Source organism: Trypanosoma grayi (genome assembly GCF_000691245.1).
Source record: "Trypanosoma grayi strain ANR4 Tgr_15_V1, whole genome shotgun sequence".
Classification (NCBI taxonomy): Eukaryota; Euglenozoa; class Kinetoplastea; order Trypanosomatida; family Trypanosomatidae; genus Trypanosoma; species Trypanosoma grayi.
The window spans coordinates 18,315-34,981 of NW_008825634.1; the positions used below are offsets into that span (position 1 = coordinate 18,315).

General features: G+C 53.5%; 6 protein-coding genes across 6 annotated transcripts; all 6 read left to right on the forward strand.

Moving 5' to 3' along the window:
• Nucleotides 1-443: 443 nt before the first annotated feature.
• DQ04_00151110 (hypothetical protein) lies at nucleotides 444-1,472 on the forward strand (the record flags this gene model as incomplete). Its single annotated transcript, XM_009308294.1, has 1 exon — nucleotides 444-1,472. One exon carries the CDS (start codon nucleotides 444-446, stop codon nucleotides 1,470-1,472), a length of 1,029 nt encoding a protein of 342 aa, XP_009306569.1.
• A 357-nt stretch (nucleotides 1,473-1,829) lies between these two features.
• On the forward strand, nucleotides 1,830-3,431 carry DQ04_00151120 (Suppression of tumorigenicity 5; the record flags this gene model as incomplete). The annotated part of the gene is made up of 1 exon (XM_009308295.1): nucleotides 1,830-3,431. The coding sequence occupies one exon, from the start codon at nucleotides 1,830-1,832 to the stop codon at nucleotides 3,429-3,431; it is 1,602 nt and encodes a 533-aa protein (XP_009306570.1).
• Nucleotides 3,432-4,030: 599 nt separating this feature from the next.
• On the forward strand, nucleotides 4,031-7,162 carry DQ04_00151130 (hypothetical protein; the record flags this gene model as incomplete). The annotated part of the gene is made up of 1 exon (XM_009308296.1): nucleotides 4,031-7,162. One exon carries the CDS (start codon nucleotides 4,031-4,033, stop codon nucleotides 7,160-7,162), a length of 3,132 nt encoding a protein of 1,043 aa, XP_009306571.1.
• A 281-nt stretch (nucleotides 7,163-7,443) lies between these two features.
• Nucleotides 7,444-10,749, forward strand: DQ04_00151140 (tRNA wybutosine-synthesizing protein 4; the record flags this gene model as incomplete). The annotated part of the gene is made up of 1 exon (XM_009308297.1): nucleotides 7,444-10,749. The coding sequence occupies one exon, from the start codon at nucleotides 7,444-7,446 to the stop codon at nucleotides 10,747-10,749; it is 3,306 nt and encodes a 1,101-aa protein (XP_009306572.1).
• A 392-nt stretch (nucleotides 10,750-11,141) lies between these two features.
• On the forward strand, nucleotides 11,142-12,791 carry DQ04_00151150 (dolichol kinase; the record flags this gene model as incomplete). The annotated part of the gene is made up of 1 exon (XM_009308298.1): nucleotides 11,142-12,791. One exon carries the CDS (start codon nucleotides 11,142-11,144, stop codon nucleotides 12,789-12,791), a length of 1,650 nt encoding a protein of 549 aa, XP_009306573.1.
• A 576-nt stretch (nucleotides 12,792-13,367) lies between these two features.
• On the forward strand, nucleotides 13,368-16,445 carry DQ04_00151160 (hypothetical protein; the record flags this gene model as incomplete). The annotated part of the gene is made up of 1 exon (XM_009308299.1): nucleotides 13,368-16,445. One exon carries the CDS (start codon nucleotides 13,368-13,370, stop codon nucleotides 16,443-16,445), a length of 3,078 nt encoding a protein of 1,025 aa, XP_009306574.1.
• Between the last annotated feature and the right edge of the window lie 222 nt (nucleotides 16,446-16,667).

Here is a 16,667-nt window from a genome sequence, read left to right on the forward strand (position 1 = left end):
TAGAATCATCTCAGTAATAGCCATGTGTACACAACCATCCTTAGGTCCTTCACGGTCGTACCATAATCGCCGTTGAAGTTATTCAGTGTTGGTGAGAGTACATCTTTTCTAGCTCTTTTTCTCCCTCTCTCTTTCTCTCTCTGTGTGTGCAGCCGTGACAGATCCACGGTTGAATGTAAGGCCTGCCGATGTTTCTATGGTAGCGTCTCCTTCATTTGGCCTGTGCATACATGTCTTCACAGATACTTGTGAGGTCTCCCGTTCTCTGCAGCTCCATTCCGCGACACCTCCGGCCGATCTCTCGCCCCAAGGCAGGAGCGGTATCCACGCGTGTAAGTGAAGAGTGTTTGTTTCGCCGCCAGTCGCTACATTTCTCCTTTACTCTGTTGCTTTTTGTGAATTTTCGAAATTTTCTTGCATTTTTCGTCCCTCAAAGGGTAGCAATGCGCCAAACCCTAAAGGTTTGTGCAGGATTCCTGCAGAATATCAACTCTGGCAAAAACAACTTCTTCACATCGTTGTGGAACAAGCCGCGTACCCGTGATGAGCGCATCAAGGAGTATGTGCCAGAGGTGATTGACGAGAGCCTCCAGGAACAACGTGCTGTGCTGGAGGAGAGCACCTCCCGCGACGTAATTGTGGATTTGGGGCACAAGGTGCTTTCCGAGATTGAGAACAAAAGTCCAACACCGAGTATTGCACCTCACCTCAACAAGATACTGCAGGAATACGGCTCTAAGGACGTTATTGCTCAACGTACGTTGAGCTATCTGCTGTACCCAAGCTCCACAATGAGTGGTGGACAGCAGCTGCACGAGCTCGTGGCTAACTTTGCTGACAACTTCCGCAGCCTTGTGGATGAAGTGGAGAAAAATGGCTGTTCTGTCAGGTCTAAAGCTGAGAAGTCCAGAACGGATAATGGTGGTGAGGAGAAGAGGGCAGAAGCGCCGCACGACGACCCCACTCGCGGAACCGATACGGCGACGATGTTGTCGTCGTCTGTGGCCACCTCGAAATCTGGCCCGGTTATTATGGCCTCACGGGAGGAGCATGAGCCGATGGATATTACTCTGTTTATCAGGGTGATGTCCGCCATGGCCCTCGCTAACGTGCAGTATGGAGACTTGAACAACGCCGTGCGTTGTGTGGATTTGGCCATCAGCCATGTTGTGGAGCAGTCACGCTTGGGTGGTCTACTTGGCATGAAGGCTGGGATCCTTGTTCATCAGAAAAAATACACAGAGGCACTGGAGTGTGCAAACTTGGCGGTGGAGGCGTCAGGGAACATACAAGGCTACATTCATGGGGCGTTTGCGTTGCGCATGTTGAAGAAACCGGCAGAAGCGGTGCACCTCCTCGAGAAGGGGCGCGATGATCACCCGATGAACACGCAAATTGTGGTGTATATTGAGGAGGCCCAGAGTGAGGCAGAACAATTAGCAAAAGAAGAAAAGAAAATGATTACCTCTTGAAGGGCGGCACATTACAAAAAAAAAATGGTGGTGGGATATGTTGCGGTTGTGGATGTTGTAGCTCTGTTTGAATGTGTTGTTGTATCGAGGCATGGCCGGTTTTCTGTTCGTTTTTTGTTTGTTTGAGTAAGTCACACTCATTTATTCGCCAAGCAGAAGGGTTTCACTTCAGCATTGATTTCTCTTTCCTTCTATCTCTGGCTAATTTATGTATTGTTGTTAGGACTGCATGGGTGTCGTTCATTGTGTACTTTTTATACATATCAGCGTGGTCCAGCTATCCATTATCTAGAAACCCCATTGTAAAGTGGTAAGTGTATTCTCTCTGCGAAAGGGGTTTACATGGAAACTGCAAGTATGCAACTAGATAGCGAAGTAGCCGTTCATCATGAGCACAATCCAAATGCGCAAATAGACAGTGGGGGAAAGGAGACGCCGAGTATGCCGCAGTTGTCCCCACATCTTTTCAGCTGCAGTGGCCATGAGGGGAGCTGCCTGCTTTTTTTTCTCATCCTACGCAAAGAAGGGCAGGCGGTGGAGGAGGTATGGTCGTACCCGCATACCCTCGAATTCGTGGAAGCAAAGTACCCGATGATGACGCAGTTTGTCTTCTCCAGTTCAGGCACCTCGTACTCTGTGGAGGACCTCAGTCACACCTTCGTGCTCACAGATGGTCACGGAGTGCGTGTATATGGGCATTGTACTGTTTTTGTAAATGGTGAAGCCGTCGTTAGTCTTTCACCTTACCCTTGGTGTCGCTTCTTTACACGCCTCGCATTGCTTTTTCGTACCAATGGGTACGAGAACGGTAAGAAGTTTGTTAAGGCACTTTACGGATGCCCAACGCCACCGTCGGGAGGCAGTTTTCAAACCCCTTCTAGTATCCTCGTCCTATTTCAGAGACCGTATGATCGACTGTGTCCCTTTATTGACACGTCTCCACTCGATCTGCTTGATATATTTTCGGATACAAGCACTCTCTTCTCTGTGCTGGCGGATCTGCTGCTTGAGAAGCATATTATTGTGGTTGGTCCAAATTTTGGTATTGTCTCTCATGTGGTAATGGCACTGCAGACATTGATCTCACCATTTGACTGGATGCATATATTAATCCCAATTTTGCCAACCAGCCTCCTTGAGGTGTTGGCGGCTCCCCCACCATATCTTGTTGGCATACTTACCTCACAACTCCCGCTCGTGGCGAAGGTGCCAATCGAGCAGTACGTCATGATTTATCTAGGTTCATCTGGAATATGCGAGGGAGTGCACTACCATTGCGAGAAAAAGCATACGCTACCCAAATCAGGTGCATTCAGTGCCCTTCGAATTGGCTATAGTACACTGAAAATGCGAGATTCACGTGGGCATACAGTGTGTGACTTGTGTAGCCTTTTTCTAACATATTACGCGAGTTTATTGGGTGATCTTGGGATCGGTGGCACAATAATCGGTACGTTTTCACAACATAGTGATAAAGACTTGTCATTCTACGAGGATTTGCGCAGCACCCAGTGTTTCACCACGCTCGTTGGAGCTGTTCGAGAAGCTTTGGCCGACGAGAATAATATGTGGCTAGACAATGAATTTATTGTTGCACTCGTCCGTGGGCACCCATGTGTGTACCCGCATCAGTACCAGCAACTGATTCGCGAGGAAAACAAGGGTGGGGGATATGCCGTGAGGTATGAGTACTGTTTTGGGGGGCGGGAAGAGTTCACGGCGCTTTCTGCTGCGGTTCACGGCTTCGGCGGCCATCGGATGGGCACTGGACGTTTGTTCTGTCACTGTCTCCGCAACATGGCATATCGTCTGACGCACTGGACGGAGGAGAGCCGGGTAACAGTGACGCTGGAGGACTTCGGTTCGTCTATTGGAAACGGGCAATACCACTCTGCCCCACTCGGCACTCCTGGCGAAGATGAAATGCATGAAATACCAAATGAAAATGGGGCCGCGTAAAGGAGAGTACCAGCGACTTCCATAGAGTAATAAGACAGAATAGACGAACGATATCAGCAGTATGTAACCGGATCCGCAGTGAAGGAGGGGGGCGGGCTTCTTGTGCTGTGCGTATTGTTTTTTGGGTGTGTTCACGTCAAGGTTCCCTGTAAAAGAAAAAAAATTGCTTCACTCATCAAGGTATTGTATTGTTGCATTGATTGGGTGCTCACTTACCGCATTTGTTATTCGTAAATGTTAGGAACGAGGTGTGAGCAACAGCCATTGTTCCGAAGTCTCATCTCACATGAATGTTCTTTTTTGTTTGCCTTCTCGCCATTCCCTCCTCTTTTTGCCCCCAACCACCACCATGTGCGCTTAATAGGGGAGAAGAAGTCTGTGACGCGAAGGGAGAGGTCACAACCATCTAAAAGGGAAAAAAAAAGAAGAGTGAGCGAGAAAGTGCAAGAGAGAGTAGCCAAAAAAAGGGCGTCGCGTTGTGAAGGGTGACGTGACAAGACATCTTACCCCGCGTTAAGTTTGTGGTTGTTTGCTTCTCCCTCTCCCTCTCTCTATATCTCTCTCTCTCTTTGCGTGTGCGTGTGTGTCCGGGGAGCCACATGGAGCTTGTGCGGCGGGGTCTGTGCCTTCTGCGGCCGGCAGCCTGCGGTGCGCTGCGGCTGCAGCTACGCCCAATCGCGTCGACGCGGTGCCTACCGCAGGGATCGCGCGGCGGACACTACCGTCCCTTCTCCTCGGAAGACGAGGCGCAGTTGGTGGCGATCCTCACATCAAAGCCGCGGCATGTCGCCCGCTACGTGCGTCAGTCGATGCTCCGCTCGCGGCGCAGGATCACGCAGTTTCGCAACAGCGTGACCTTCTTGATGATAGTCCTGCAGTCCAAGCTGCAGAGGGGCGAGATCTCCCCGGCGGACGCGTCGGCGCTGACGGAGAGCCTCATGAAGGAGTGTGTTGAGCTGCGTCAGGGGGACATGGCCCACCTGCTGTTCCGCGCCTCGATTCGGTTTCGCAAGTACGGCATGACGGTGGGCTTCCAGTTGGTAAAGCATCTCTTTGACTCGTACCGTGTTGACAACGCCAAGGATCTCATGAAGAACATGGCGGATGAGCTGCGCGGCGATGAATCGCTTAGGATGCTAGCGGTTCTCGCGTACCAATTCGCCGGGCACAACGCCGAGGCCCACGCGCTGCTGCAGGAGATCCCAGAGGGGAAGCTCACTACTGCCGATTACGCCGCACTCATCGAGGCGTACGGCATGACGGCGAAGTATGATGACATCATGGCGCTCATGCGGCGCCTCTCGACGGCAGACGCATCGTGCCGCCAGCGTCTCGACCTCGACGCGCTATTCTCCACCGGCATCGTTGCGATCCGCGGTGATGTCGGCATGATGGAGGATCTGAAAGACATGGCGAGTCAACACAATGCCGTGTTGTCCGAGCAGGCGGTGGGTGCGCTAATGCGGTCCCGTCTGCAGAGCGTCCGCACCGTGGCGGCGGTGTATGAGGCGGAGGCGGCGCTTCGCCGCGACCTCGCCGTAGCATCGCTCGGCATGGCGGCGGAGACGGCGGTGATTGCAAAGTGCAGCGAGATACTGTCACGGAGTCAGAAGGCGAGTGATGATGTGATGCTGCAAAAGGTGTTGCATTTGGAGAATGTTGTAGAGGAGTGCGTTGCGAACGACACCGCTGAGGATCTAGAGCCGTCGTACCTGCTGTCACTGATCAAAGGGTATGGCGTGCTGGGCCGCTTCGACGATATGAAGCGCTGCTTCAATCGACTCAACGATGCAGGTGTGGTGCGGGACCACCGACTCTATGACGAGATGCTCCGCTGGTACGCACACGCGTATAACCTTAAGGAGGTAATTGCCTTGAAAGAAGAGATGCGAGAGAAACATATCTTCCACACCTCCCAGACTTACCAGCATGTCTTCCGCGTCCTGGATAAGTACTACCCCCGCATGGTTGAGAAGTACATGAATGAGATGCGCAGCAAGGGGATTCAGATTGAGGCCTTCATGTACCCCACACTCCTGCGTGTGTTTGGAGAGCTGCAGGATCTCTCCATGGTGGAGCAGCTCTACCGCGAGATCAAGAGCAAGGCAGCTTCTGGTAGCACCGCTGCCTTCTCCCCAGCTGTCGTGGTGCAACTGCTAAAGTCGTATCAGCACGACACGGACCGATGTGAGTCAATCATACGTGAGGCGGAGAATTACGGGTTGCTGGCTAGTGAAATGGTACAAGCAGAGATTGTACAGTACTATTCAATCCATGACCGCTACACAGACCTCCACGCATTGGTCTCTCGCCTGCCGTACAAGTCGCCGGACATGTACCGCGTTCTCCTCCGCGACGCCTCGAAGCGGCGGGACCGCCGTGCCTTTAACGCTCTCCTTAAGGATATGCATGAAAACCGTGTCAAGATCAATGAACGCATCTTTGGTGTTGTGGTGACGGCACTGGGCCACTTCAATGACCTTGATGGCGTCAAGCAGTACTTTCATGAAGCCCTCATGAACGATGCGGTGCGCACACCATTGTTCTTTGCCATAGCTGCTGCCGCATTCGCCCGTCTTGGTGATGCACAAGGGATAGATGAGTGCTGGAACGATCTCCTACAGTCTAAGGTGACTATCACAATGCCAGTGTACAACAAGTTCCTTGATCTCTACATGGCCAACAACAATGTGGAAATGGTGCAGCAGATACTCAACACTATGATGAGGCTCGTGCCGCCAAACCCTGTCACAGCCACGACGGTGGTGGACATGCTTGGCAAGATGGGCCGCCTTGGTGAGATGGAGTCAGTTCTGGAAGAGATGTCGCGCTCCACCAATGCGGCGCCGACACAGGTGACGTACCACCAGGCGATGAACGCCTACGCCAAGAGCGGCGATGTTGCCAAGATGGAGGCGATGCGTGCCAAAATGAAGGAGGAGGGGTTGTGCGATAATCATGTCACGTTCAACATTCTCGTTGAGGGTTATGGACGTGCAAAGCGGTATGAGCACATTAAGGAGCTGGTGGAGGAGCGTAAAAGCAAGCAAATCCCGATGGAGGAGTTTGGCTACGTTGGTCTCCTCAACATCTACTCACGTGCACGTATGGTGGAGGAGACGGCAAAGCTCGTAGAGGAGATGGTTGAGAGCGGTGTGCCCTTCACGAGTCGCATGCTGGCAACAGTGGCCACGTCCTTCAGCTACATTGGCGACCTGCCAAAGATGGAGCACTACGTCTCCCTGCTGCTCTCCCACCCCGACTGCCGCCAACGCGATGTGGAGTCTGTCTACATCTTGTACGCAAAGATGCGGGACACGGTACGGCTACAGGAGCTGCTTGATACAGAAAAGCTGCCAAAGACCCAGTTTATCTACAACATCTGCGTCGCCGCCTTTGCGCGGGCGGCCGAGCACACCAAGGTGGCGACGCTCCTAACGCAGATGGAGGAGCGGGGGTACAGCCTTACGCGCAACACGAGTGTGACGCTCAGCTCCCTTCTGCTCAAGGCAGGAAAGCTGGAACTGGCGCAGACGGTGCTGAAATGGAAGGGATGTGCGCCCAGCAGAAGCGAGAGTGGAGGGGAGGAAGTGGAGGTCGACGCTGAACTTGGTGCGTCCGGCACCGACGCCGACATTCACACTCACACCGACGCCTCCTCGTCGCTCGATTCGGAAGCAATGGAGCTGAAAGCTGCTGCTGTTTGTGTTGGTGGTGGTGGTGTCGTGTAGACATGCTCGTCACAAAAATATCATTCACTCCCGGTGAGTGCATCTTTGCGCTCTCTGTTAAGCGTCAACGCAATCTTCCCTTCCTACACTTCTCTCTCTGTATTTATGTGTCTACACGTGCATAATATATATATATATATATTATGTACGTTGAAGCACAGTAAATGCTCCTTGTTGTATCTCTCCTTCTCTTTATTTCTTTCTCTGCCGCACCATTCCCTGTACCTTCTCTTCGCACTGTCACTGCCGTCATTAGTGGTAGCAAGTTGAAGTAGGCTTGCATGCATCGAATGAAATCCCCAAATAAGCACGGCAACTCCACATCAGCAGACGACGACGGCAGCCTGGACACTGCTGTTCAGCGCACGAACGATGACAGCGTCGTGAGTAAGCGTTCTGCGGTGTATCACAATTACATCAATGACCCTTATCTGCGTCACTTTGTACGGAAATTTTTCCGACGCTCGCCGCTCATCAACCGCGGGTACTACCTCCGCATGCTGGTCATCACCGACGTGGTGGAGCGCTGCATTCGTCACCTGCAGGGTGTTGTGAGGCGCGGCGCCGATGCAACGCCCGTGCAGGTCATCTCCCTTGGCGCCGGTTATGACACGCTCGCGCTGCGGCTGAAGGCGCAGCCCACCTACGCCAATGTGTACTTCTACGAGGTAGACTTCCCGGCTGTCATGCAGGCCAAGGCGGAACTGGTGCGGGCGGCGCCGCGGGGCGCCTTCCCTGCTGATGTTGTTGCAGAGCCGGAACACGAGTTGGTGAAACTCCGAGGCGACAACTACCACGCCGTCGGCGTGGACTTGCGCGACAAGGAACGGGACCTCATCAGGAGCCTGACCGCCGCCTCGCCGCACTTCTCCTCAGCACATCCCACTGTTCTTTTTGCCGAGTGTGTCATGCAGTACATGCCCCCAACAGCAGCTGCGGAGCTTATAAAGCGCATAGCTACATCCTTTTCAAGCGCCATCTTTGTTGCATACGACCAGGTTTCCCCGGCGGACAGCTTTGGCGAGGTGATGCAGCTCTCCCTTCGAGCGAAGGGTAGCCCACTTCTGGGACTTGCGGAATGCCCAAACAGGGCGGCAATGCTTCGCCGAGGTGTCGCTCAAGGCATGCATCAGGTGTGTTTCGCGAACTTCCATGATCTTTCGCGTCACTACTTGGTAGGTGAAGAGAAGCAACGTGTAGAGGCGCTGGAGCCGTTTGACGAGGTCGAAGAATGGAGCGAGATGTGCGAGCATTACGGCATCACAATGGCTTCCACGTCGCGTGAAGTTGGCATGCCTGATCACCCGTCATTCATGAAAGGAACAGAAACAGAAGCGGCAGTAGCCGAAGAAAAGACGGCACCACGCGGGGCGGGGTGTGTTGCTGTACGCATCGAAAAATGGCCAACCGGTCGGTTTGGCTTTGAAGGGTGGGGTAACGGGCATGCGTTCGCAGAGGAACTGCCGGACGGCGATGTTGTTATTGTATCGTTTGGCGGCTTTGCCGCGACACGGAGCCACCAGCGGGTCAACACAGTATACGTTCACAGCCTTCGCGATGGCGAGTACAAGGTCACCCATGCGGCATCGAGCATTGAGCCACCAGCCCTCGTGTTCCATTCGCTGAGTCGTGTGGCACATGGAGTCTATGTTGTCCTCGGCGGTCGCACGAACCCGAAGGATGTGACGATGGACGCGTACCTGCTGCAACTCGACTTGCCACAGCAGCAGCAGCAGCAGCAGAAGACACATGTGGGAGCAGTATGGACGAGGCTTGCACCGTCACCCGAGAGTACGCAACTGCCGGAGGGCCGATACCGCCATGCCGCGGTGGCTGTTGTGGAGAACCTCAATGCCACATTAAAAACTGGTAAATCAGAAGCAAAAGAACAAGAGCTGCAACGCATCTTTGTCTTTGGTGGCCGCAATGCTAACGGCTGTCTCTTGGACGACGCGTGGATGGCGACTATTGAAGACGGGACAATCCGTTGGGGACGTCTGTCCTTGACGGGGGACACTCCACCGCCTTGCTGCTCCAGCGCAGTGATTCCGCTGCGCGCGACGAACACTGTGCTTCTCAGTGGCGGCCTTGTGACAGGCGATGACTGCGTGGGCGCGGCGTGGCGCATCGACTGGGCCACAGGTGTGTGCCGCAAAGTGTCCCACGTCATGTCTCCACGCTTCTCGCACACAATGTGCCACGTGTGTGTTGACGGTACAAAGCGGGTACTTGTTCTCGGCGGCTCCGCGTGCCGCGCGCGCGAAGAGTTCCAGCCGGCACTGCTGCTGGACGCCGCCACCGGGGAGACGGTGTCTGTGCTAAAGCTGCCCGCCGAATGCCCGACGTGGACCCGCCACTCCTGCGTCATGCTTGACGGTGGTGTCGTCGCGGTGCTCGGCGGTGGCTTCACCTGTTTTTCGTTCGGCACCTTCGCGGCTAAGCCGTCGCTGCTGCTCCTCGGAGAGAAAACCAGCTGGCACCTGGCCAAGCGATGCAAGACAGCAACGGCGTTGCGCGGAGACGCCTCGGAGTCACTCCTGCCGCTCATGCGACCCGCTGTTGAGGCATGGGAGTTTAGCAGCGAGGCTTTCCTGGCGCTCGTGCGACAACCAACCAAGCCTATCGTATTTCGCAAGGTCCAGATGGGCCGCTGCGTGAATTCGTGGTGCGACCCGGCGTATCTGAAGCAAGTGGAGGGGGACACGACGGTTTCCGTCCACGTTGCCCGTGAAACGCACCTGCTCGACTTTGTGAAGAAAAACTTCACGTTCCGGCATGTCAATTTCGCTGCGCTCGTGGACCACTGTGTGGCTGCGGTGGAGGCGAAGCCACCGAAAGCGAATTCGGAGATGTGGTACCTGCGCGCGGTGGCAGCAAACATGAAGAGCGAGCGAGCGAACGTCTGGCGTGATTTTCCGGGGCTGAAGAATGATTTCTTGCTTCCACCAGCAGCCGCGGAGTACATTGAGCCGCGCATGCACCAGGCCTGCCTGCGCCTCAGTACACCACCGCTTCAGCTGTGGACACACTACGATACCCTTGACAATGTTCTTTGCCAGGTTGTCGGCAAGAAGCGTGTGGTTCTCTTTCCTCCCAGTGAGTATAACAATCTCTACATGAGCGGCAGCTCGTCAGCTGTGCTGAATATCGACGCACCGGATCTAGTGCGATTTCCACGTTTTGCCGATGCGTGCCGTCATGCCTTGGAGGTGGTGTTAGAGCCGGGCGATATGCTATTCATTCCATCGCTCTGGTTCCACCACATCACTACGGTGGGGGAAAGCTACTGCATCAGTGTAAACGTCTTCTTTGAGCGTTTCCCCCATGAGGACTATGACAAGAAGGATCTGTACGGGAACAAAGACCTCCCAGCAGCTGTGCGGCTGCGCAAGGCCATCGTGGATCAGGTGCAGCACCTCGTCGCTGAATCGGCAACGGAGCGGACAAGCGACGGGAACCGACTGACGCCCGATTTTGTTGAGTTCGCGCTACGGCAGGCGATACAAGACTTGGAGGAGCTGGGCGACAGCATGGCGGCCGCACGCCGTGGAGACGAGCACCACCATCCCTCGATCTTCAGACGGTAAACTTTACAAAAGGGTAAAAATCGGAGGGTTTAAGAGACGCCATCAGCGCCGTGGCGTGTGTAGGTCTCTGTGTTTGTCTTTGCAATGTGGGGTTCACCAATGAAACTTGTGTCTGTGTGTGTTCATGAATCTATCTCTTGTGTCTCTCTCTCACCGTGAGTTTTTTTTTTCTTGGAGGGTGGATTCTACACTGCAGTATAATATTAAAACAGGACATTAGTACATAACTAAAGGCGGAAGAATAGGCGGTTTGAGCTCTGCCACGGACGTACTCCGTCTACTTGCGCCCGCACACACACACACACACACACACACAGACGAAAAAAGAAAGGAGGAGGAGTAAAAACATAAAAAAAAGGGCATTTATTAATTGTTGATAGTGCACCGTGGCAATGATGATCTACCCCGCCCTTCGGATAGAGGTGTCGTACTCCTCTACACTCATCGCGCTGTGGGCACTAATCCTCGCCGTGCTGTCGTGGATCGCCAGCTTTCCTATGCAGGGCTTGAGTATTCTTTTTCTTTCGAGTGTGGCGCTCACATCGCCACATGGTGAGAGCCGGATGCTTTTTCCGCTACTATTTCTGGCGGAGCGTTTGCTAGATGATGTGATGTCGCTTGGTCATGCTCCACTTGAGTTCTATGCATCAACGCTCCTGTCGTACTTGACACTAGTCGTTTGCCGAGGTGAGCGGCGTGGGAATGAGAATCGGAACATTTACTTGGAGGCCATTATGTACGCAGTGGTAGGTCTTGTGGTGGTGTTCTTCATCTGCAAGGACTCCGTCATCTCGGTCGGTGCTGGTGTGTTTGTGCTAGCCGGCTTTGCCTTCTTCCTCGGGTTACGCTCTGTATTGGGGGAGAATGAGGCTGTGCTGGTTGGCTCACTGGTGGGTTTCTACATATGTGACGTGGTGATCAACAGCGGTGCGGCTGGGGGTGAGGAGATCCTGCATGCCCCAGGCTACTTCACCACGAAGACGCATATCGCAAGTCGTGGTGCGGTCCTGTGCGCCATCTACTTGTCGATTGTGATGTACGTCGGCTCCCGCTACTGCATGGTGCCGCGCGTGAACAATTCCAAGTCGTCTGAACGGGACATTAGTGTGCAACGCATCACAGCGCTTTTCTGGTGCTCGCTAACGAGCATCGTCGCGGTCGTGCACGCGGCAGTGAGCTTCCAATTCAAGGAGAATGCGCTGCTTTGGATATGGCATTATATCACATCGAGTAGCTTTCGTGTGAGAGTTCTGATGGCGTGGGCAACCGTGATACCTATATCTGTTGTCGCTGTGCATAAATTCACTACGAAACTGCGAAGCACGGCGAGACGAAAGCTGTTCCACTTCCTCGCTGTTGTTGCCTTTACACCAGTTGCGCTAGTAGACCCGCAGTTCCTCTCACTTGCGCTTTCTGTAGCGACCAGTCTCAGTGTTATTGTGGAACTTGCGCGTTCCTACAGGGTGTGTGGCTCCCACACCGTCGACGCGTTCATTGCCAGTCATATTGACGGCCGTGAGACGATTAACGGTGCGGTGCGCACACATATATACCTCATCTACGGGCTTGGACTTTCAATGATGCTGCGCTATCGCCACGAGCAGCCAAAGACCGTGATGCAGTTGCCCCGTGAAATGGGGCTTTCGCTCAATATCATTCCTGGAATTGTGTCGTTGGGTGTTGTGGACGCGTGTGCTGGCATCGTCGGCAGCACATTTCTAATCCCATACAGACGAGCCTTGGGACGTTATTTGAACAATAAGTTCTACACGGAAAGGGCTAATGCTTCCATCACACACAAAACGACGACAGGAACAGCCGCTGGGTTGTTGTGTGGTGCATCTTTTTGGCTCTTCATTCTCCTGATTACTCAAGCTGTTGTGGAGAGAGCTGCAGCATACACTTACTTCCTAATTCTTCTGTGTAGCGTGACGGAATGCTTTATGGATGGCATAGACAACCTACAGCTTCCTCTAGTGGTGGATGGGGTGGCTCAGACGCTATTTGTCATACTTATTCGCAGCTCTAACCTGTGGAAGTAGGCTAATAGCTTTCTGTTGATACGCGTGATGGTATTATTATTCTTCTTGGTCGTCATTTGTAGGGAGAATGAAGATTCCTGTAGTTTCTCGGTGTTGTGGGTGAGTTTTTGTGGAGTGGTGGTGCGTCTGGTGGTAAACAGACACAACTGCTGTGGATTTTTTTCTGTCGACACGCAACCATGTAAACATACAGCAATAACTCATTCACTCATTTATGCACGTAAGCACACATACCTATTGCATATGCACACGTACACAGAGAGAGGGAAAGGCGGAGAGAGAGAGAGAGAGAGATACATGCACGAAATTTATTGCATTCATGCCGGTGAGGTGTGTCACTGTTTGTTTTTTGTTTGTTGTGAGGGGAAGTCACGGTCCCTTTGTGTGTAAAATATAAATATGGTTATTTATTTATTTATCGTATGATTTGTGTCTGTGTGGGTGTGTGCCCTCTGCGGGGTAACCGAACCACGGTTGTGTGCCATTTCCCCCCTGCTCTTTGCTACACAAATACGCAGGGAAAAGAAAAGTTGGCTGAGAGGGAAAAAGAATAGTAGAAGGAGAGAGGAGGGGCACATGGACGGGCGCGGCAACATCGCCGCAATGAACGAAGGCTCCGTAAGGTCTCATCTCTCATCACGCAGCGGTGGTGTGAAGGTGCACGTGGGACCAGACGCGAAGAGTGGTGGTGACAGGGCTTCCAATTCGCTCCCCGCAATCCCCGCAGCGGTGCAACAGCGCAGTGCCAGGGTTTCCGATGCGGCGAGAAATCCACTGGCACTGCTGGCCTCGGAGAGCCGAGCGACCGCGATGCGGACCAGCGCGCAGGAGCGGTGGCGGAGCGCGCTGCTGGAGTACGAGGTCGCTCTGAAGGAACTTGTGACAAACAACATTGACGCGCCCCCCTCCGAGGGGCGTCTGCTAAAGACGTTTCAGCTATTCGATGCCGTGTCGCGTGTCGCCGCGGATCAATCTCCGGAGCTGGCGGATCTGCTAAAGATGTTCCGCGTCGAGTTCTGTCGCGCCACCTTTGCGCGACAAAGTCTCAATGAAATTATGCCAGAGCGCAATGTGAACGCCGAGGAGGACGCTGCGGAGGAGGAATTAGGCTCGACGTACTTTGAACAGGTGGACGTACTGCTGCGTGAGAACGCAGCGCTTCGGGTGGAAGTGAATCTTGGCAACACACGGAACAATATGGCCCTGCTAAAACAGCAGATAGACCGACTTCAGGAGATGGTCGGATACTACGAAAACGAAGTAGGCCGGCTGGAGCGTGAGAACGAGCGCTCCGCTGAGAGCTACCGCAAAACCAGGGACGAACTCGATGAGCAAAGGCTGCATCACCGCCGTCTTTTAGACAAGTTTGACGACGACAAGCAGCACCTTCTGCAGGACAACAAAGAAATGCAGTTGCGGTTGTTGCGGCTTCGAAAGTACCTTAGTGACAAGGAGTCGACAGTGATAAAAGATGCTTACATGTACTTGAAAGATAAAAAGATGTCTGTGATGAAGCGGCTTTTTGATGAGGGTGATGAACGGGTGTCAATTCTGGTGATGCTGAGTCAACTCGAGAGTCGTGTTAACGAAGCACTTGACGACTACGACAAGGATACACTGCTGTGCGAAGAATCTGAGCAGCCGGAGCAACAGCAACGCATGTTGGATGTGGTGTCCGTGCTTCTGGAGGAAATGCATCTCTGCGAGGAGCGCTACCTACGTCTTGTGCCGCATGGTCATACGCCGTCTGGTGAGGAGGGCGACGAAACGGATGGTTTTGTCTCGCTTCTGAGTGACCCGCGGTTATACGATGCGCTTGTGGCGCGAGTAGCCGCGCGTGAGATGCGTAACGCTGCCGCTACCGCTGCTGCTGCCTCACCAGAGCCGGAAGCCGAGACAGAACTGGACACAGATCCAGGGCAAACGCTACTTTTTACAACAGTCACGGATTCGAAGCATAGCGCCATTGAATACGACTGCAAGCGTTTGTCATTACAAGATCCGGGGGACCTTGACTTCGCTGACTCCGTCGACTCTAGCATCCACCAGTTACGTGCTTCACAAGTCGCCTTTTCTCCAACGCTTGTTTCGGAAGAGGCAAGTGCGACGGTGCCGCGGTCCGCCAAGGGGCCACCCGTGCAGCCGCGAGAAGCACCTGCGGAGGCGCTGCAGGTTGTAAAGAAGAAACAGGAGGAGTGGGTGGCGAGTATCTTTGGCACGGCGGTTGAGACAACAGAGCTCTTGACGCGTGTCTGCACGCAGAGTGGCGCTTCAGGTAACAAGACGAATCAGGAACGGTTGCTGCAGTATTTTATATCGAAACCGATGTTGGATGTGAGCAACAATAAGTTCCATTCTGGCATCGACATCTACACGGGGCCTGGCCCGCTGACGCAAGCCTTCCTGTGCTCCGTCATGCATGTGGATCCTGTTGCGCCGCTGCACGTGCCGCAGGGGACGAACTTCATGCACGTCAAGTACCGCAACCCGATGCGGCAGGAAGCCGTCGGCGAAGATCTTGAACAAGCATCATCTGTGCTGCCGAGTGCCGACGCCCTCGACGAGTGGGGCGGTAAGACGACTTATGTGCGCGAGGAACCGGAGTCGGAGTTGCCTGAACTAGTGAACAACGGCTTCATCTTCAATGAACTGAAGCAGCCGAGTGGAAAGAAAGGCAACGCGAAGTCTACAACAGCGGCGTCCTCGTCAACGCCAACATCGACTACCTTTGAGCGCCTCAATCCGCTCTCGCCCAACCGCTCCCCGGAGTGGCTGCTCTACCAAAATTTGTTTGGCGGCTATCGCCCACTGACACCGCGGCTCATTGATATCTCGTACATTGACCACATTCTCCTCAACGCGTGTGAGCGGCACTTTGAGCGTGCGGAGGAGCGATACCTGCGCTGTCTCAAGCAGGCCCGTGGTCGCGCAACGAACACTCAGATGGCGCTCAACATGACAGAGCGCTTCTTCAAGGAGTCGTACACGTTAACTGACTTCCAAGAGTCCATTGTGCGGGAGCTGGAGTCTCGTTACTGCTATCCGGAGCTTGTGGCAAAAGCGTTATATGAGATTCTGTGTTTTCTCGACGCAATGATGGCGTCACAGCCCTTGGTGGATTTATACCTCAGCTGCATTCGTGGCTTTGAATCACCTACGCGTATTCACTACATCACACATGTACTGTACCAGCTAAGTATCAACTGGCCCTCCGCAAATCCAGAGGAGGCGGTGCTGAAGGAAGATGTACATACGCTGATGGAACACATTTATAAGAAGGCGTCACGCGTGACAAGCATGAGCGCTAGTGAAATACTAACAGAATATCAGATGGCCACGCGTTCAGCGCCCATTACGCTCACCTCGCTGCGTAACTACTTGGTGACAGCCATGCTACACTTTGAGGATCCGCTTCTGTTGTACTTTAACGGCCTGCTTAGCTATCGGGCAACATCAAGCTCTGTCGTGGAGATGAACTACGAGCAGTTTGAATCTGCCATCAAGGACACTTGGGAGGAAAAGATAGAAGGGAAGGCGCTTATCCGTTACCTCATCGCATCATGTGGGTTTAACAAGAAGGCGGAGCTTACCACAAAGGAACTGGCATGTGTCGCCACCAGCATGTGGAGCTCCGAGCTGTGGGCCAATATGTAAACAAGACTATTGAATCCTGTTTGCCTGTGGTTTGTTTCCTGTTGTGGTCCTGCTTTGAGGCACTGTAAGGGGTGCGAGAGCTTGACGATGGAAACCATGGTGATGATTATGTAAGTCGTTCTTGTCTGTTGTTGTTTTTTTCAGAACTACTGTTGGTGCTGCCGTGTTTCCTGTTGTTTGGGTTCCCGTTCGCGGTTTTTCTCCTGCTGGTTCTCTTTACTT